General features: G+C 45.1%; 2 protein-coding genes across 14 annotated transcripts in view; one reads left to right on the top strand and one right to left on the bottom strand.

Moving 5' to 3' along the window:
* The window catches only part of myog (myogenin), a 39,996-nt gene extending 30,028 nt beyond the window's left edge, over nt 1-9,968 (top strand). The window contains exons 2-9 of one of the 2 annotated variants that reach the window (XM_077003763.1): nt 1,005-1,127; nt 1,206-1,555; nt 1,679-2,087; nt 2,961-3,057; nt 5,549-5,685; nt 7,636-8,550; nt 9,040-9,145; nt 9,288-9,968. In XM_077003763.1, the coding sequence (XP_076859878.1) occupies nt 8,011-8,550; nt 9,040-9,145; nt 9,288-9,403 (762 nt within the window). In that variant the 5' untranslated portion in view covers nt 1,005-1,127; nt 1,206-1,555; nt 1,679-2,087; ... (1 more) ...; nt 5,549-5,685; nt 7,636-8,010 and the 3' untranslated portion in view covers nt 9,404-9,968. Of the gene's footprint in view, nt 1-1,004; nt 1,128-1,205; nt 1,556-1,678; nt 2,088-2,960; nt 3,058-5,548; nt 5,686-5,723; nt 7,066-7,635; nt 8,551-9,039; nt 9,146-9,287 lie in introns of those variants that run through there. The other variant, XM_077003773.1, reaches the window with a different exon arrangement.
* A 125-nt stretch (nt 9,969-10,093) lies between these two features.
* Nucleotides 10,094-21,256, bottom strand: part of ppfia4 (PTPRF interacting protein alpha 4) — an 80,317-nt gene continuing 69,154 nt past the window's right edge. For 6 of the 12 annotated variants that reach the window (XM_077003637.1, XM_077003671.1, XM_077003698.1 and 3 more), the window contains exons 18-30: nt 21,253-21,256; nt 21,067-21,139; nt 20,092-20,173; nt 19,672-19,872; nt 18,482-18,544; nt 17,504-17,530; nt 16,783-16,958; nt 16,439-16,536; nt 15,342-15,517; nt 14,174-14,242; nt 13,742-13,922; nt 13,304-13,394; nt 10,094-12,673 (exon numbers count right to left, since the gene is read on the bottom strand). The exon at nt 21,253-21,256 is cut by the window's right edge and continues 109 nt beyond it. In XM_077003637.1, coding sequence (XP_076859752.1) covers nt 13,336-13,394; nt 13,742-13,922; nt 14,174-14,242; nt 15,342-15,517; nt 16,439-16,536; nt 16,783-16,958; nt 17,504-17,530; nt 18,482-18,544; nt 19,672-19,872; nt 20,092-20,173; nt 21,067-21,139; nt 21,253-21,256 — 1,209 coding nt within the window. In that variant the 3' untranslated portion in view covers nt 10,094-12,673; nt 13,304-13,335. Of the gene's footprint in view, nt 12,698-13,240; nt 13,395-13,741; nt 13,923-14,173; nt 14,243-15,341; nt 15,518-16,438; nt 16,537-16,782; nt 16,959-17,503; nt 17,531-18,481; nt 18,545-19,671; nt 19,873-20,091; nt 20,174-21,066; nt 21,140-21,252 lie in introns of all 12 variants that reach the window. The other 6 variants (XM_077003656.1, XM_077003717.1, XM_077003689.1 and 3 more) reach the window with 4 other exon arrangements.

Here is a 21,256-nt window from a genome sequence, read left to right as displayed (position 1 = left end):
GTATAGACCCAGTGTTTAGAAATGTTTCTTTTAAAAGTCCAGCACCCAAACAAACTGCCATTTTCTATTGCCATTGACTAAAGAACTAAAATGAGAACCGACATCAATAGAGATGGAACAATCAACAGGAATCTCCTACAGCCATCACTACAGTTACATACTTTAGATATGCCAATGTAAAAATCTAATATCTGAACTGACATTAGGAAGTCACGCCTCATTCTGTAGTCATCATAAAAATTAGCATAATCATGATTTTCAATTGCAGAAATTATTTTTATTTTTTGTTAAATCAATTACCATCACGTTCTGTGGCAAATTAATATGTCCGGACCCTATATATTTTGTTCTATGTACATTTTTCTCCTGAACATCAACGATCCTCTGAATTACGAGGACGCCTAACAATCAAAATATGAGTATTGCTACATGTAAGCTAATACTATGAAAACTCCATTAATTTATGACATTGAAAATCATGTTTAAACCAGCAGTGCTAAACAACTAAACACATCGCCAAAAGCCATTAGATAATACAAGTTAATAAGATTTTGATTAAAATAACAGAGATAAAAACTTTTTTGTTCTTACAGACATAAACCTTTATATAATCAACCGAATGTTTAATTGCAGATAATTGCTGTAATTGTACATAAACATGTATATAATTTAAGAAAGCAGGAAAATACCGTATAAATAATACTGCATTTTTTCTGTAAAAAAAGAGAAAAGCGTGTAACTTGTAATTATTATCATAATAACTTTACATTGTCTGTAATTTTACAAACTTTTGTATACAATTGGAAAAAATGTTAAACTACATTTAAATATTTACAGTTATTTTCCATAAAATTAGGTTTTGTTGTTTTTTTTACAGTGTAAGACACAAACATGTTTTTATTTGATCACATTAATACACATGCACACTCGTGTGCTTCTGTGAGTGCACGTGTGCACACAGAAATGCCGTGGTGTTGATACAGTATCTCTGCAACTGGATGCAGGTCATACAGTGCAGAGCGCTGGCCGGTGAAGAATAAGTCATTGTTTGACAGGAGCAGCTGTCCTCTCTGCTCTTCTGCACGACAGGGCCCGCTCAGCCACCTGCCCTCCATTCTCCAACTATGGTAACAAACTCTCTCTCCAATCCACCTCACATTACTGCCAAAACTGTCTGCTATATTGATAATTGCCTCTGTGCCTAGTTCGGGTGAAAACCTTTCTGTTGGGCTGGCTGGCAATAATTCTGGATTCAGAGACTACTGAGAGAGGCAGAGCTGTTAGGAGCCTGTGTGATCAGATGTGGAGGACCAACACAGTAGGCTGGTTTAAACATATTGTGCTTATTTAATGACCTTAATATTTAGATCACAAATATGATTGAGCATACACTGAGATGCAAAATGATTGATGTGACTGATGTCAGTCAATAGCTTTATGAATAAATCAGCTAACAGACACAATGCTAGATACAATTCTAGGTGCTGTACTCAGAAGGACACTGGTGTACAGACAGGCACAGAGCCATCATGGCCTTAGAGTCTGAACATGAAAGGTTAGTATGGTCATGTTAGAATGTAACACATGAATTAGGATGACGCATGAATGTTTATTCTGAATAACACTGTTACATAATAACACTGTTACATGAGTATTACAGTGTGCTTTCTTTGTGTAGTTCTCAGCATGCTCAGTTATTTAAAACCCACTGATCCAGGAGAGAGTGGAAAGAGAGTAGTGACCTCGTGGTGACGTAGCAGACGCCACAGTGCTGGTATGAACATGCCAAAGATGTGGTAGCACAGTGACAGCGTGACTTCCATTCTACACCATCCCGACACTCCGGGAAGACACCCGGCCACATGCCTCCCTCAGAGACAACTCCCAGAACCACACGGCCCAGTTCCGAGGAACGCAAAAGAAAAATCCACAGCAGTGCTACATGTCTGAGCTTGTCCCGTCTTTGTACACCCCGCTGCTGCTGGGCAACAGAGTCACACCTGCTGGCTGTCACTTTCCGACACTGGCATTCCTGGAGGTCGGCTGGGGCTGTTTACATTCGACTCCGCTCCCGCCTCCTTGAGTCAGTAAGTGTAACTCCATGAGAGTGTGCATTCCCACTACCCAGTTCTGTGTTGTCAGACTCTTTGGTGGCTCCAGAAACCACAGCGCTAAATGTGTCCCCGCACTGATATGGGAGAAGGTCAGTGCTGCGCGAGGCCAGAATTAAACGCCGAAGAGACCAGGAGGGAGGCGCGTGCCGTATTTTCATCTGTCATGTAAAGCCTGGGAGGGGGTTCAGTTTCCCTCCATGTCCCAACCGGAATCTGGACTTGGATGGTGAGCAAAATCTGGGCCATGGCAACCATGGTCACTAAAAAAATAACAATTGAATGCAGCCCATGGGCCACAGACCGGCCATAATGTGAATGACATGCTTATGGATACGAGGGCGAGTCCCACATTCATAGCTGAGTTTCCCGCTACTCCAGATATGTCTGATCCAGATTTCAGTATCACTGCAAAGAATGAAAAGCATCCCGTGGAAGGCAGAGCAAAACAGTGACACGTCTCTGATGTGTAGAATGTGAATTCCAAACCTCATATTTAGTTACAGTGTAAAAAGGAAAATAACCTTAGGAGACTATTCATAGATCTATCATAGACCCAGGTCTATTTGGGAGCTAGGCATGATCAGTCACTTACTATCTAGTCATTGTGCACTGGAACAAAAAAGAAAATTTATCAGGTTTTGCTTTAACGTGACACAGAAGGCTGTACAGTGATAGCTGATTAACTCAAGTTGTGTGCTGTTATTGTGTAAGTGTGTTAAGACCTTGTGTTAAGGTGTCTTTACATTTACATTTACATTTATGGCATTTAGCAGACGCTCTTATCCAAAGCGACTTACAAAGTGCTTTGCATCTGATCACAACATCATCTGTCTTGTTTTCCTACAGGGAGTCATTTGGACATTATGAGCTTGGTCAGCTGACCTCCAGTGCTGTACCTCACAGAATGAAGAATCCTTCTAACAAGATCTCCATACGCACGCTGGTAATTACGGACCACTCACATAGCGATGGCTTGTTGACAGTAAGCATAACCTCCATGAATGAGGTGCAAGAAACCGCAGTGGCACTGTTTACCCACGATGCCCCGCACCTGTCTTTTACCTGATCCATTTCAAACTGGATTCATGTGGTTCTATTAATGGTGAGCAAGAGTCTCAAGGATCTGAACAAGAGCATATGCAGCTATCCACGCTGGCCACGGACATTACGCGTCTCTGGACTCATCGCAATGCCCCTCTCATGGCTGCTCTTATTTCCGGGCCCGAGGGGTCGGCTCGGTCTGTCGCCAGCATGCCAGGGCAGGGCGGGGCGGGCGGGGGACCACGCCAAGCAGAGGCCATTCCTGCCGCTGAACACGACACCACTTGCACTAAGACGCGGGCAGCTGTATACGTGCATGCCTTCCATTCTGTTTGTTGTAGGGGATTATTAGCTGATAAAAGGACCCAGTGACTGTAGCTGTGCAGTGCCACATACATCTAGAGTATCTGCCAAATTTAAAAGCCTCTGCAGAGGCTCTTTGGAATTTTAGATCTACTCAGATCAATCTCAGAAAAACTTGAGATTGAAAAATTGAAATAATGGAACATCTACCCACAGTAGGGATGGTAAACAGGGTGGTGAAATGACTGTTTTGATATGGCAAAATGAAACACCCCTGATCTAAAGTGGCTTAGTGACAAAAGTCGTAAGCCGTAAGATAAAGTAACATCAAGTCTGTGAAAGTCAGAGTCGATCTTGGCAGCAGGTCTAAGTGGTTGGTCTAAGTGGTTGGTCTATGCAGTAGGTCTAAGTGAACATTACATTGAGAAATGGCTGAACGGTGATTGGTAGTGTGGTGTTGACAGACCAGAATGTAAACTGGTAGAAGTACACTAACACAGCTCTAGAAGGTCTATTGCTGGACCACAGATTGCATCACCCAAATGTAGTACATGAGCAAGTCAGGACATGTCATCAAGATCCAAGAATCTTAACATGAGCAGGTCAGGACATATGATACAGATCTAATAAACCTAACAGTGTCTGAACTGCCTTGGTGATCCATATGATATATGCATCCGAGAGATATATCTGAGACTTATCTAATTATTATTAGGGGTGGGCATAGATTAATTTTTTAATCTAGATTAATCTCACTGAAATCTTGAAATTAATCTTTAATCTATATTAAAATGGCTCATATGCGTGCTACCCAAGTAATGACTAAAAGTCAGTTTTTTAGATAGGGTTTCTTAATACAGAGGGTGCATTAGACCAGGGGCTCATCTCCTGTTTCCAAAATGCATCAATGACTGCTTGAGAAAGCTGTTCTACTTTGATACTTGAAGAAAAAAAAAAACATGCTCAATAAAATATAGGCTACTCGTGTTCAACGGTTTATTCAGTTGAACATGAATTTGTAAGCCTACACTGAAAAGAAGAACTTGTTGGATTTACTCAATTCAATAGTGGACATTGGTTGCACACATTTGTTTTGCTTCAGCAGCAACTTACTCTCTCTGTGTGTTGTGTAGTTTTTACACAATAAAATTACATGTCTGTTTAAAACATGAGGCAGTTGTGTTAGATACACTCAAAATGCCTACTTAAATCCAAGACATGGCTAGTCTCTTTTTTCAGTGTACATACTGTACATTAAAAGGGGTTGATAACATGTTTATTCAGCTAAACATGATATTTGAAATGTAAGCCAACATTTAGTACATTTAACCTCACGGACGTAATTTGGGGGGGACTTTTTCAAAAGCCGGTTTTGGTCCTCTGCAGTTTTAACGGTTAAAAAGAAATATTTACATAGCGACGAATCTAGCGCTAGGACCATGCAGAAAACGATCGCTCCGAGCTCCGCTCCGGTAACACTTTACGTTCCTAAAAATGAATTTTCCATGAAGCAAACCTGGCGACTTCGTGGCTGCATCCATGCAAACACACGTACGATTTGTAATTCACAGGTTTGAAAACTCGTTCTCACCCCTACTGTGCAATTTGGTTAGGAATACAGCCGAGCTAAACTATCAAGTTGAAAGTCATCATAGTTTAACCCAACCCAACTTTAAGAATAGATTAACGGCGATAATTTTTATATCGCCCGATAAGAGTATCAAATTAACGAACGCCGTTAACGGCCCACCACTAATTATTATATTACCAAACATGCATAAACTGGCTACTTTTAACTGACACCCAGCAGTGAAATGCAGACATGAGTGGCCATCTTCAAATAGTAACACACAGTAGTAAAACAGGAAGGCCAATAAGTAAATGAATAAATATATAAAAATACAAATAAAAGGATGAATCAATCAACAAATTTACACAAGCACACACACAAACACATACAGACACATGAGCAGATCAGGACATATGTACACACAGTAACTAGATACAGTCTCTCTTTCTCTCTCTCTCTCTCTCTCACACACACACACATACACATTTCACTTTCTTTTTGTTCTTTACTGTTTTTTCAGTTTCGTGCTCGCTCGGTCTTCAGAGTTGGAAGGCCCGACTCAGAAGAGAACCTGCCATGTGCCGTCTCAGAACACAGGAGGAGCCACACATCTGTCACGATCACTACAGCCTTGCTCTCACTGGAGCAGCAATACAAGTACCCCCCCCCCCCCCCCCCCCCCCCCCCCCCCCCACACACACACACACACACACACACACACACGTTTGAGGCGTGCACAGGAGCCACACACGGGAGCGTTCCATGGCTAATGCGGCCACGTTCTGGGCATTTCTTCACAGGAGGCCAATTCCACACCCCCGTCCTCCCCCAACTCCACCCTAACCCCACCCCACCCCACCGCCCACACCAGCTGTCAGGCAATGTGGTGCTGCTCATCACAGCGGAAGAGTAGAGCACTGTTCTGCTGGGTCAGGGAAGGAAGGCCAGCACCTCGCCCTGCAACACAGGCCCAGACGCACACACCCTTGCTGGCCCGCCATTGGTGGTCCTGTGTTCAACTACTGCACTTCATTGGGCAAGGGCCTCATGGCCTACAGAGGGCACTGTAAAGGCATAATAACTCAAATTAAAGTTAAATGGCAACATAATTTTAAGTGAGGACTTTTTAAAGACTTAAAATCCCTTCTAGTTGCATTTGTGACTGATCAAGCTTAATACTGTTAGTATACAGCATCTGTTAATTTAAAACAGCTGACAAATACATAACTGCCTTTGATACAGAAATACGTAATAGACAGACAATCTCTCCAAAATGCTGAGGACGGGTTTCCCTCAGCAAGTGGGGCTCAAGTGATGTGTGTATGTGCGAGTGTGCGCCCACGTGCCTGTGTGTATGTGTGTGTGTGTGTCTGGGTGCGTACGGCTGTCACCCAGCAATCTCATCCTAGGCTTCTGCTGACAATGGGGTTAAAGGGAGGCCTGGGTGAGTCTGTGACATGGTGCTCCTTTCAGGCCAGAGAGCAACAGAGGGCCCTTTGTGCTCTGCCAGCCATCCGTGGCCATCCATCACATTTTAACCTGACAGCCAACTGCACAGGCTCCTAAAACGGCACAAGCTTGAAGCTTGGGTTACCTCTGCGAGGGGACGGCCTCAGCCCATCCGCCCGGGCCGGTCCTCAGGCCACCTCCGGCCACCTCCGGCCCCCTGTGCCGGGCCGGTGCAGACACGCAAACGCGAAGGGCCATCGGGAGGAGGGAGGGCCGAGGGAGAGGACGGGAGCTAGACAACATGTGTTGTGAAAAGCGCTATACAAATAAACTTTGATTTGATTTGATTTGATTTAGACGCCAGTTACAACACAGCCCGGCAGTAAAGGCTCGAGCATCCACCGCGGTCGTAGCTTTAGTAGCTGCCCGGCAGGATGCTTGGCGGTATTTTCAGGCGAGCGAGATCGGCCAAACATGTCTGTAAGAGATCTGTCTCCCTCGAAGAGTCCGAGGTCACCGCCCGAGGTCACAGACGATGACGGCCTGGCTCACACTAGAAAGGCTCACAGCGCACGTAGCAACACTGCGGTGAGCACAAGTAAACACGGTCCTGGAAGAATGTGTGGATGTCATAGACATTTGTGTGAATACAGTAACGAAAGCGAATTACACACAGATGCGCTTGGCAAGCATGTACAATGATGCACAAAAGGAGGATCATCATTGAATAATGTAATCATCATTGGCAGGGTATTATTTAATGTTGTCTTATAGACTGAGCTGTGGCCCTATGGTGCTCTGAAGTTATCAGCAGTACAGTTGAATATTTTTAATTGATGAATATTTTGCATCTTAACAGCCTTTTTCCAATTATATTAATGTTGCATTATACACATATATAACATATATACATTACATATATACATCGCATATAATTGTAATTTTATATATATATATATATATATATATATATATATATATATATATATATATATATATATGAGAGAGAGAGAGAGAGAGAGAGAGAGAGAGAGAGAGAGAGAGAGAGAGAGAGAGAGAGAGATGGTACATATCATATCAAGAGATGTACTGATTAAGTTTGATGTACTGATTAAGTCTTGTTTAGTTCTCCATTGATGTGTTTGATTTCTCTGACAGTGAGATCACATTGCTGGACTTTCAGTGGAGGTCTGACACCACTCCTTGAACAAAACTGGGCCCCGAATCCCCAAGAGATGTGTGGGGGAATGGACAGAGATGTAAAGTTTAGATGTGTGGCAACAGCTAAACGCGGGGTCGGGTTTCTCTGGGCCCTGGCTATATTTAACCTAGTGATCTAACACCAGGCAGAGGGTTTAAATGCCCCGCTGCAGTTGGTGTGGAGCAGTTGTCGCCCACAGATCTTCCTCGGCACGAGCACGGGGATCCACGCGCTATTTGCACGCTTTCGCACACCCCGCAGGACGTAGGACGTAGCACACGGAGGACGAGTGCCTGGAGCCGCCCGGAGCGAACGGCGCCGCTGCTGCCCAGATGGAGCTTTTCGAGACCAACCCGTACTTCTTCCCAGACCAGCGCTTCTACGAGGGCGCAGACAACTTCTTCCCCTCCCGCCTGAGCGGGGGTTACGAGCAGGGTGGATACCAGGAGAGGGCTGGCGTGGTGGGGCTCTGCGGGGACAGCAGGCTGCTCCCCGGAGGCGCGGCAGGGCCCGAAGACAAGCTGTCTCCACCTCCCGCGCTGGGCCTGCCGCTCTCACCGGGCCCGGAGCAGCTCCACTGCCCGGGCCAGTGCCTGCCGTGGGCCTGCAAGGTGTGCAAGCGCAAGTCGGTCAGCATGGATCGCCGGCGGGCGGCCACTCTGCGGGAGAAGAGGAGGCTGAAGAAGGTAAACGAGGCGTTCGAGGCGCTGAAGCGCAGCACCCTGATGAACCCCAACCAGAGGCTGCCCAAGGTGGAGATCCTGCGTAGCGCCATCCAGTACATCGAGAGGCTCCAGGCGCTGGTCAGCTCCTTCAACCAGCAGGAGCTCGAGCCAGCCGGACTTCCCTACCGGGGCTCGGGACCACATAGGGTGAGCCCGGCTGCCCATGCGTGTGTTCAGTCTGATCCGGACATGTGAATTGAGTGTAGATAGGCCAAACATTTATTTGACAGCCAATGAATTTGCAACATATAATTCAAGGTTCTTCCAAATTGGATATTCTTGATTATTATTGATGAAGTGAAATATCACATTAGATTATGTTAATAGAATATAGACTTATTATAGACAGACTTTACATGCATTCAAGATTATCATCGTCCTAGAAATGTTTTATTAGTAACAGATTCATAAAATTCATCAAAGTAAATAATCTGTGTTATAAGTTTTCAAGATTTTACCTCATGGATTAATACTTCTAATACTTCTACTGAAAACTGTAATACCCAACATATATTGATTTTCTTAATCTGAGTGAATTGTTGTAGTGGGGCAGAACTGAATTGTGGTTCACTTACCACCAAGTGGTGTTGGCTGTGGGTGTGGCTTTATTATGATTGACATGTGCGTATGTGACAGGTGTCCTCCTCCAGTGAGCAGGGCTCTGGCAGTACCTGCTGCAGCAGCCCAGAGTGGAGCAGTGCGTCGGAACACTGTGGCCCTGCCTACAGCTCCACCCACGAAGGTAAGACCAGAACAGCACGCCAATCACGGCCCTCGGTCGCTGAGATCGAGTGTGAGCAGTTCCACATGTCATCGAGGAAACTGCAGTCCAGCCTTTAATGAACTAATGACCTTTAATTACCTTACCTGCTTATCTTCACCAGATCTTCTGAATGAAGACTCTACAGAACATACCAACCTGAGGTCTCTGACGTCCATCGTAGGCAGCATCACAGGAACAGAGGCCACAGCGGTCACTTACTCAGTGGACATTAAATGAAGGACTGGGGAGAAGGTCAACTGGAAACCCCCATTACATGGAAACCCATTATGAAGTCCAGGTCCAGAAACCCTCTAAACAGCAGCACTACCTAGAACACCCAAACCAGATATGAACCCAATCGAAGCCACAGAAGCCTCATGGCTACTCTTTCCAAGTAAATATAGTGGTCCATAGCAAATATTTCCAATTGTTTTTCTTATATTTGTATAAGGTTGAAGCTAGCTAGTCTAGACGTAATGTAGGCAAGCAGCCCAATGTTGTGCCTTTTCAGACCTTTCCTTGATCCTCTCGTGTTTGCATTCTTTTTGTGTGTGTTATGCTTACCAACAAATATCAATTTGTGGGGCCAATGTTTTATGATCGTTTTGACCAATATTTGCTTAATTTAAACTAGTTCCGAAATGCCATGTAAATACGTTCCTATTTTCTACAGAGTGGTTTTGCTATTTTATTTTCTATTTTTTGTTTGGAATAATTTATTTGGACTTTTATAATAAAGATTGTTGTGTATTTGTACATGTATTTTATCATTCAGAATTTTTTCATATTTTTGTCTTGCCTCAAATAAACAAAAAGTGACACATTTTCAGTTTGAAATGTCATAAAAGATTAAAAAACTATTACATTAGTTAAATATTTATTTCAAATATTTATATATATATTTTATATATAATCTTTTGTGACAGCTTTATACATTTACAATTAAAGAAGAAACTGAGGCGAACAACCTCAACAGTACCTCTTGAACAAAATCTCTCTCTGAAAGAAAAAAAATACTTTCACTGGAACAGACTCATGTGGAATCTGAAATAACTACTGTATACATAATTCTGTACACAAAAAGGCTATTTACACTGACTATTTAATCCTACACACATGCACACAAGTTTGAAATATGAGGGTGAAAGAGAGAAACAGTTGAGAGAGAGAGAGAGAGAGAGAGAGAGAGAGAGAGAGAGAGAGAGAGAGCTGCACCTGTCTTACATTTCACATTACTGTCAAGAACTAGAGGAACCATAAATGCTACCAACAATCACGGGAGGACACACTGACTTCAATTAGCATCAGTTCAACCTTTACACACACCAGTCATGTGCTGATGAAATGCCTCACTGGGGGCGTGTCCCTAACACTTGGGACTGCCCCGGGTCAAGACACGACACGCCAACGCCTTACTCTAGCGTTACAAAAGTAGTCTGATGTATGCTTTAGTATAAAGAGAGAGGAGAGCATCAAACCAAAAGGTCCAGGAAAGATGCACAAATACATTTGGGCAAAGAATCAGTGAACTGGCTGTTTTAGATCAGGCACACGCGGCAGATACGGAGGTATAAAACACAACAAAGGAAGCGCAGCACACCACAGGACTTCAAGTTCAAGTGTTCAACTGATCGATTCCTCAGCTATGTAAATGACAACCGAGACTAAGAGAGAGAGAGAGAGAGAGAGAGAGAGAGAGAGAGAGAGAGAGAGAGAGAGAGAGAGAGAGAGAGAGAGAGTGAGAGAGAGAGAGAGAGAGAGACAGTGTGGGGCTGAGCACAAAATGATTGTCAGTTTTGTGACACACACACTCCAGTGTATTCCTCTCCTGCCAGTACTGTCTTAGAGAGAAACAGTATGTATTCTAACACTATTAGTAATTCAGTAATGTGATATGACCTTGCTGTGAAGTATGCCGCACCATCTTTAATTATTATGATCTGATGATTGGGGCAAAACGATATGTTTAGTGAAAAATATTTACTGCCCTTCATAGTGCTCTATAGCACGTTTCAGTGAAAAAGACTTAATCAGCATAATGACAAGCTTTGAATAAAATACATATAGTTACAGTATACTACCACACTTACACATTTAAAATACAATGCCATACACCCCCCCCCCCACACACACACACACAGAAAGTAAAATAGCTGCCAGAGAGGCACACTGAACATCTCTTGAAGAAAAAAATAATAATAAAGTAATAAATAAACAAAAACAAACCCCAACCCAACCAACCACCCTAGCAACCAAACTGAAGCATACATAACAAAAGTATGAGCCGTATGCACTCATAACATATCGCCTATCTGATTCATTAACACATGTCTCCTAGGGATTGTGAGTAGGGATCAAGTTGTCTGCAACACATTCAGTTTACCAGCAGACTCTGTGTTCACCAGTGGCTCTCTCTCCGGGAATCTGCATCAGGGAACAAGCCCAAATACAGAGAGGATTTGGCTGTGTTTGTTTAGAATGCTTGGCTCTAGGCTCAGCCAGAATGGAAGTCTGTTGCTTTCATTGTTGCTGTATTACAAATCTGGCCATGTTAGTTTACCTCAGATATCGGGGGGCTTCGTTACTACTGGGCACATACAACCTCATATTTGGTTTATGTGTTTAAAGTGAGCTGGTGTGGATGAATGCTGTTGAGGCGATGGCAAACACGCTCTTTCTCAGATACTACCACATACTGGGCTTTTCAAATCCTACTGATTCTGCAGCCCTTAGGCACAGATCTGACACCAGCTCCCCACTACCAGATCCTGATCGTCACTTTTATAAGAACAACAGCATAACTGGACTCAGGTCAGTGTGAAAGAGCAACTTTCACAAACATAATTTAAAAAAGTGGCTACAGGTTTTACAGTCAGCTACCAGACAGATTTAAACAAACAAAAACAGTCACAACTGAGACAGATTTTTAGTATTCATTATTCATACAGTAATGCTATAGGTTTCTCTTCTCCATATACAAACATCCATATGCGTAAAATTGTGTGGGAGTGGGAGTGGATGTGTTTCTATAAAAAAGATATTATTATTCATTTTATATACAGAAAGAGACGCTGAATACCTTGCATAACCAGAAGGGGGAGCTTTACATAGTAAATTGCCATCAACACACCCAAAGAAGAAGACTAGAGCCAACAGACTAGGAGCCAAGTACACCAATCGAAAACAACCAGCACAATGACTAAATAACTTCGGGTTACTAGGAAGTGACCGACGTGACGAGATCTCATTTTAAAGCAGCTATGCAACAAATGTGTTTCGTTTCCATGTTTAGTCTTTTTGTTTTTAATTCGTTTTGTTTGATGTTGTTGTTGTTGTTGTTGTTGTTGTTGTTGCCACGATAGTTGTGTTGTTCCCCTTCTATGTTCATGAAAGCACTGGTTTCGTGTGGCAGGAGGAGGAGCCTGGAAACCCCTCCCACCATCGAGAGTTTGGCATGTCACTCCCGAAAGGATGTGAGCTCGTGTCCATACAGGTAGTGGGAGTGCACTGGCAGAGCAGAGCAGAAGACACCTACAGGTCAGGAGTGTTACTGCAAGATTTTCACTCAATGATACAAACTTGAAAAAAGATAACAAATAACAATATTGTCAGTTAATGCAAGCAGTTAACAATATTACGAGAACCGGTAAAATCACATGAAACCTCTACAAACACAAAAAAACACAGACTGAATAAGTGAGTTCTGGTCTGAAAGAGGATAGACTACTCTTTGCATTCCAAAGTTTGGGAGCAGTGCAACTGAAGGCTCCAACTCCAACTGTAGAGAGTTTTATGCAGTGATAGTGATGACCAGAAGGTCTGGAAGTTAGCCTCTGCTAGCTTTCCCTCCTTATGCCAATTCATTTAAAGGGGACAGGTTCCTCAGGCCTACAAGGCCAGCCTGTGATGGATCTCTCAGGAGGTATTCAATCGGGACATTGATTTGCACTAGACAAATTAAAATGACATACTACACAATTAGTCTGTGGAGGAGATGCTACAGAAGTCATTTCAGTTGTTAACAAAAACGCAAGCCAGATAAGCTTTGAAGACAAACCTTAAAGAAACACATACCAGCACCCATGACTCACTCAGTACCAACTCATAGCAATGTAGGAGCTTCCCAGGACAGCTTACCTGGTAACAAGAGTGCAGTTAGTAAAGTGGACTTAGCAGGAATAAGTCCGCACGGCAGAGGGGTCGAGCCTTGGAGGGGGTGGGGGTCCAGCTACAGTGGCCCGCACACAGGGGAGATGACATGCAATGAGACGGAAAGCAAGCCGGAGGAGGCTTCATGAGTGGTGTTAGGGTTAGCACGTCCTCCCACGCCCTAAACGCTTAACACTGTACATATGCTTTAAACTTAGTGCAAGATTCCCACCCTAAAGTGCATCTCAAGCCATTCCCGGACTACTCAAACGCATCCATATATCTGTGGCATCAACGTTGTTTTCGGGGTGGAGTATATGGTTAAGACGTTTGCAGAGAGGTGATGTTAGCGGCGCTAACATCGCGAGCATCGCGCAAAAGCTGGATGGGGCTAAACCGAGCCGCACACATGCCACTATGCCGTACCTTCGGGGTGCTGCTGTTTCCTGTGCGCTGCGGCCATGGAGGAGGGGATGGACATGGTGGTGAGGCGGAATCCGGCAGGTAGCGTCTCGATGGAGCCAGGCATCATGCCCAGACCCTGGCCTTCCCGCGGCCTGAAGCGCTTCCTCCATGACGGGGACCTCCGGATGGATTTATCATCGCACTGCGGGGAGACACAGGCACGGAATCGACTGGGGCGACAGATTCATTCGCGTCGTCAGACGTTTGATCTACACCTAACCGAAACCTGCAGCTGTAGGCCAGGGAGTTAATCACAGAGCTTGATGAAGTAGTCAGAGTATTTTATGTGGAAGGGCAGAATCAGCAGCGCATGTCTGGCTTTGCTGACCATCATCATAGGAGTTCTGAACTATAACAGTCCTGGCTTCCATCCAACAACCAATAACCACATACCTCCTCCAGACGCCTGTCGGTCCCCAAGGCCAATAGGTTATTGAACTCCCGTTCCAAGATCTGTCTGGCCTGAGGTAGTAATATAAGAGACACATTAGAGGACATTAGAAGACGATCGAAAGACTGACCCCGTATACCTGTGCAAAGTCAGTACGCCGTATATCTCAGATTTGAAACGAACTCATCTCAACTGGTTGTGCTGCATATGTACTGGTTTGTCATGCTTTATTTTTCTGATACACATAACTTATATTATAAGTTATAATCTCAAAAAAAAAACAATTAGCAGCACAAATTAACATTTTTACAGTGCAAACCTGTACAGCACACAGGGGCGGATTTGGTCACACGTCTGAGACATGCAGCGTGAAGGAACACCAAACATGTATGAGGTTCATGACGTACTTTTAGGGCATACTCACACTAGGCTCTGTGATCCGGGCCCGGGCACGGTTCCCTGCCGAAGCACGGTTCGTTTGGCTTGTGTGAGCGCTCCAACCGTGCCCGGGCCCGGATCAGTTAACCGTGCTCGGGCCCACTTGAAGAGGTGGGCCAGGGCACGATTCGCGTGGACTCGGGCACGGTTCGTTTCTAGTGTGAGCGCTATCCGTGCCCGGGCCCGCTTGGTGCCTCGTCTGATTGGTTCATTTAGCTGGAACTCCAACATGACGTCAGTGATGCGACGCTCATGTTAAACAGTCATAGCGGCAAAGCGATTAGCAGACAATCGTTGTGTTAAATTATCGATAAATCTGTGTTTGCCCCGTGTTTCTGCACTCCCAAAACGACTCCAAAAGTACAATAAAAAGAGAATCGTGAACTCCATAGTGTTGTGCGAGCGCGCTTTTTTTCCAAATAAAGTCACGTTGTGATGACGTAAGCGTGCTCGGGCCAGGTTGATGAAGCCAGTGTGAGTGCAAGCCGGAGGGGGAGTGGGGAGGGGGGATAACCGGGCCCCAGCACGGAACCAGCAAACCGTGCCTAGTGTGAGTACACCCTTACTGTGCTGGAATGTAACTTTTGCACAGTTTCCTGATTTACGTCACAGGCACATGAAGTTAGACTGCCCTTTTCTTCAGAGGTAAGGAGAAAGCTACTTGATGCCTCTTGACTTTGTTCTGGCGCGTCTTTCTCTCACCCGTCTATCTCTCGCCTGTCTTTCTCTCACCTGGGTGTTCTGCATGGGTATCTGAAGGATGAGGGCCAGGCTGCTGAAGTCGAACATCTCGTCCAGGGCGACGAGGCCCCCGTGCACGCCGCTCTCCAGCAGGTTGCTGCTGTACTCTTTCAGACCGATGGTCTGCACCCAGTGCATCACGTGGTCATTGGTCCACACCAGGGTATCTACAGGGGCAGAACTATGGTCAGTTCACTACTCCCCCTAGTGTGCTGACTGACGCAACTGACTGGTGCAACTTTGAAAAGTTCTGGGTTCATGGGATAATATTTTTCGGTAGATTCTCCAGGTTAATTGACTTGATATGGATCAGTTGATTAATCTTGAAATTACTTTTATGTCTAGAACTAGGGTCATTAGATAAAAATACCCCACCTGAATAGGCCTACTGGAAATGTAAATAAAAATACAGTATAAAAAAGAACACATTTGGTGACATTTAACTCTTATAGAAGCTCAAGCTTTATCATACAACAGCTGTCCAACAGTATCCATGGTAACCTAAAGTCTTTTACAGCACATGTGTCTTTCTGTTGATCTTTTGACACAGCTGGCCAGGCAGTTTAAAAGAACACGTGTGCCTGAGTTTATGTGTGAGACCTCTGTGTATGTGTGTGTGTGTGTGTGTGTGTGTGTGTGTGTGTGTGAGTGAGTGTGCATGTGTGTGTGTGTGTGTGTGTGTGTGTATGTGTGTGTGTGTGTGTGTGTGTGTGTGTGTGAGTGAGTGTGCATGTGTGTGTGTGAGTGAGTATGCGTGTGCGTGTGTGTGTGTAGGCTGATGTAGGTATGTTGTTAGTGAGCTACATGAAAGGCTGTAGCAGCTGTGTCAAGTTCATCTGTCATGCTCAAGTTCAAGATTCTTTTAAATGGATTTGACACTACAAGCTTCAGCTGTTGACCCGCCCACCATCCAAGTGCAGTTACCATTAACAGCCACTAAGTGATGCTGTTTCTCTACAGAATTAAGCACTTGCCTCCTTAGAGCAACAAAATGTGCACAGTAATGCATTATGTTAAATATGTGAAATCCACACAGACAGGGTTAGCAGTGGTGTTAATTCTGTGGTACAGATGTATGACCACATTACCTTTAATATCGTGTTGGCACTCCTCTCTCCTTCTTTCAAGCTCTTTCCTGTCGTAGTTGAGTCTCTTCAAGCACATAATGCCATACTGTAAACTGGCTCTGTTTTGATTCCAAACAGAAACAGTACACTGTTAGTCTTAAAAAAAATTTTCTCAATTTTATACTTTTCTCAAATGTGAACAATTTGGCATCATATTGCTATTCAGAAAAATAACCATAAATAAAACACGAAACCCTAAAACGCAGGACACATATGCACAGAGGATCTAACTGAACTGCATGCTGGGAGTCCAAGCCCGGTGCTGGGGGGTGCGGTGTGGATGATCGTGATGGTTACGTGCGCACCTGTGGAAGCTGTCCACCATTTTGAGGTGTGTGCGCAGGTCCTTCTTGGTGAGATGATCCAGCATGCGTGCGTCCACCAGACACTCCATGAAATAACTGCGGTACTGGGGAAGGCCCAGACTGGGAAGCCACTCGTTGCCGATCCACTCGTGGTTCATGTCCCCGTATGCCAAGGTCTGAGGAGAACACGCAACGTCTTTTCTCTGAAGCTGGGCGTTTTTTACTCGAGCCGTTTCATTGTGACGGCAATTTTGTCAAATTTGTTCTATAAGCAGTTAAAAAACGCTGCAGTTACCATTTCAAGATCTTACGTGCTTTTTTTTTTTTGGCTGAGTCATTGCTGTTGAAGCTCAGCTGAGGGCCTGTATTTTAAAATCGGGGATTACGTCTCATTTTTAAAGCAGTACTATTGTCTGACTACTGAACACCCAGCAGAATAAAACATCTCCACTCAACTATCACTTTCTGTTGTGCTTAACTGCACGTCATTCTAAACACTGAAGTCAGATTCATGCCATTTTTCCCCTGAAATATGCCGCGATGACTGGTTCTTACATTTTTTCTATGTTTTCACACTCCATAGGTCCAGGAGGCACGTCATAATATATGAGTAAGGACAACATAGCACAGCTACGCTTTCACATGTCTAATAGTCTACGACAGCCAGGAGGAGACTCTCTCTCTCTCTCTCTCTCTCTCTCTCTCTCACTCTCTCTCTCACCTGCGCCCAGCTCCCCTCCTCGTTCTCCTGTCAGTCAAGGAGCCCCAGTGCGACAGCGTGTTAATACACCAACAGAGACAGAGTCAGTCCAAAGCAATTCTCAAGCTCCGTTAGCATCACATGCCACCAGCAGTCAGCACGGAGAGACCAGAACGTCCACGGCGCCAGCAGCACACACACCGGCCGACACACACATGACATAAGCCACACAAGCTGACATGGCAGCTGAGGCCCTAAGGGTTCGGGTTTTCAAGGTTGACAGGTGTGGATTTTCTACACATCTGTATCACTCACACATAGAGGAAGACTGGGAAGAATTACAGCACACAGTAAGTGAATGACTATTTCAAATTCACCGTAATAAACTCTAAATTTCGGATGGACGCTTCAGCATTTACTGGAATAAAGACTTAGCTGCCATTTCATTTTGAGTTACACATAACACACACAAACATACAGGACAACAACCTACATACTCCATACTGTTACACAATAACCCACATACCGCACGGCACACACAATCCACACACCTGCACTCACAAACACACCTGCCAATGAAGGTTATTATCAAGCACACAGAAATAAAGTGTGGTTCAGATCAAGCCATAAGCTCAGTCACACGTGTGCACAAGAGTTCACATGACCAGCCATAAATTTCCGTCACACACACACCTATACAGTGTTAATGTGAACGGTTGTAAACCTCAGTCGCATGCATGCATACAACAATAATGTAAACAGCCGTAAAGCTCAGACGCATACATGCAGTGTTAAGGTGACCGGTCACGTGCACACTATGTTAATGGGACCGGCTGTAAAGCTCCCTCACACACATGCTTACGGTATGAATATGTGGACTGTTTCTCAGGGTGGAGTTGGGTGGGGTTGGGGAGGTTAATGAGAGGTGGGGGGGAGGCTATGAATGCGTGGCATATGCTTGGCCCCGCAGGGTTCAGGGCACCACCCAGATGGACTAACCACTTTAGTGGATGTTGCCATGGTCTCCATCTCCTCGTGAGTCACCCACACATTTCCGGAGGACTGCACAGAGAGTGAGAACACACACACACACAAACATCATTAGAAACTGATCCAGGACCTGGATGTGGAATGTTTTGCTGTCATTGTTTATTTTTTTGTTGTCCTGACTGTGATATAGTACATAATTACTTACTGTTTTAACCAAGGTCACAGCAGCTCATGGTTCTTACAGAGTTGCCAGATTACTACTGTATTCACTCCATTTCCACACACTGCAACCCGGAAGTCTTTTCCTGTGCTCATATTTTGTCTTGGTTTAGAACTGACATGAGGATTGCTGACGGTTCTACTCCACCTCTCCAAACCAGCATCACCATCAAAGTGCTAACGGTGGAAGAGTGTGAGAGAACAGGGCATCGCTGTGCAAAGACACCCAGCGTGTGTGTGGGGTATGGGCGTATTGTTGAAGCTGCTGGAATCCACGCTGCATGTCTTGCTAATTTCTGCCAGGCATTTCCGCCAAGGCAGTCCACCCACGCCCTTCAACCGTGTGCCCTACACCTTGTGCCCTACACCATGTGCCCTACACCATGTGCCCTACACCATGTGCCTTACACCGTGTGCCATACACCGTGTGTTCTTCAACCGTGTGCCCTTCAACCATGTGCCCTACACCGTGTGCCCTACACCATGTGCCCTACACCATGTGCCCTACACCGTGTGCCCTACACCATGTGCCCTACACCATGTGCCCTACACCATGTGCCTTACACCGTGTGCCATACACCGTGTGTTCTTCAACCGTGTGCCCTACACCGTGTGCCCTACACCTTGTGCCCTACACATAAACATTTTTTCCCCGAGTTCCTTCCAAGCACATGCCTGCCGGACCGTGTTTAGACCGCATTCCAAATTTAGCTGCTGACTGCTGAGCCCAGGACAGTCACGGCGACAGGATTTTTCCCCAGCGTGGCTATTTTAGCGATAGCTATCGGGATCAAACGATTTTTTTTTAATCACAGACAGCAGCTTTAGTGGATCCCAGAGGTGTGGCGAAAACATGCAGCTAAAGCAAACTGGAGGAGAATATGCTGATCTGAACCTAGACCCAGTCTCCTTCGCTGGGATATGGAGGAAAGGGGTGTGGCTTTTGGGCACGGAGGCGTGGTCAAGGGCGGGGCTCTTACGGTGCGGGAGGTGAGGGGGGCGGAGGGGCTGGTGAGTGACACCATCTCCTGGATGGCGAGCCTGAGCTTGAGGCGGTGCAGGGGGTTGCTGATGCCGATCTCTCGTTGGATCTCCGTGTCGGACAGGGCCGACATGATGGCACCGCTCTTCACGTTGGCCCGGCACGCGGCCACGTACCAAGCGGGCATGCCCACCCACAGCTGCAGGATGACGGAAAGGAATGGCTTCATCATCATCATCATCATCATCATCATTGTCATAGGTGCAAAGAAGCATTATCATAATTACTGTCATCCTCATCAGTGTGATTGCTATAATTATAATTATTGAAGTAATGGCAGTGCTAGCAGTGTGGCAGGAGGATTGGGGGTGTGTATGTGTGTATGTGTATGTGTGTGTGTGTATGTGTAATGCTCTACCTCAAGCCAGGAGACCACAGTGGGACCGTCCCACTGAGCAAATGGCAGGCCTTTCCTCCTGGCGTCTTCCAAAAGTTCGTGTCTGACAGGACAACAGAGGAAGGGAACTAGCAGAGAGCCATTTACATACCTGCACCAAACGTCATAAAATGGTCTAGCAACCACAAACGTGCTAACAACCGTACTAACAACCGCACTAGCAAGCAGACGTGCTAACATCCGTACTACCACACACGCCCTAGCAACCACAGACGTGCTAGCTTGAAGATAGGAAGACTGACCTGTGAACATTGTAAAACAATAATGAAAACGTATGCTATTGTTTACATGGAAATGTCATCCACTGAAAGAATTTTATGACTGTCACTGGAGACTAATTCTGCTTACTCAGCCACCAGAGCTGAGCGACAAATTTCAGATTGCAATTTAGAAATGCGCTTCTATTATTTGTGAAGAGCTGCTATTATTAATAGTGCCTTCAAGATTTTTAACAAGATTATTTTACTGTGTTCTAAATGTTAAATTTATCAATGGTTTTCTAGCATTAAAATAATTTTCATCACATTGATGGAGATACACATCAGGACCAGTGTAATAAAAAAAATTAATTAAACCACAAAAATCAATAAACAGCTTCAACTGGTCCTGTGTGCCTCTTGATTAGTCTAAGATGGTAGGTGCTGGACAGTGCTGGGAGGCGGGATTAGTAGATATAGCCAATAGCCAATGAGAATTACTTATACCTTAAGAGGCTCATATCAAAATATAACAAGGATCTGACTGACAGATGACTAATCAGTAAGGGGGGGAGGTTGAGAGAGAGAGAGAGAGAGAGAGAGAGAGAGAGAGAGAGAGAGAGGAGAGCGTAGAGAGAGAGAGAGAGAGAGGAGAGCGTAGAGAGAGAGAAAGAGGGATTAAGAGAGGGGAAAGAGAAATCAAACAGTGAGAGTAGAGAACAGAAGGGAGTGTAAGTACTTCTTCTTCATCCTGCGGTCCCTCTCAGCTTGTTTACCCAAGGTCATGGAGTCTCCAATCCCCATCTCAAAATCTGCGATTCAAGTGACAGCAAACAGCACTCAGACTCCAAATCCTCCTTCAGCGGCGTGTGTCCAAGATCACAGCGGCCGGCGGGAATAAGTGCCGCTGTACGGATGTGTGTACCTGG

This window comes from Brachyhypopomus gauderio, chromosome 1 (genome assembly GCF_052324685.1).
Source record: "Brachyhypopomus gauderio isolate BG-103 chromosome 1, BGAUD_0.2, whole genome shotgun sequence".
Lineage (NCBI taxonomy): Eukaryota > Metazoa > Chordata > Actinopteri > Gymnotiformes > Hypopomidae > Brachyhypopomus > Brachyhypopomus gauderio.
This window is presented reverse-complemented; position numbering and strand designations above follow the sequence as displayed.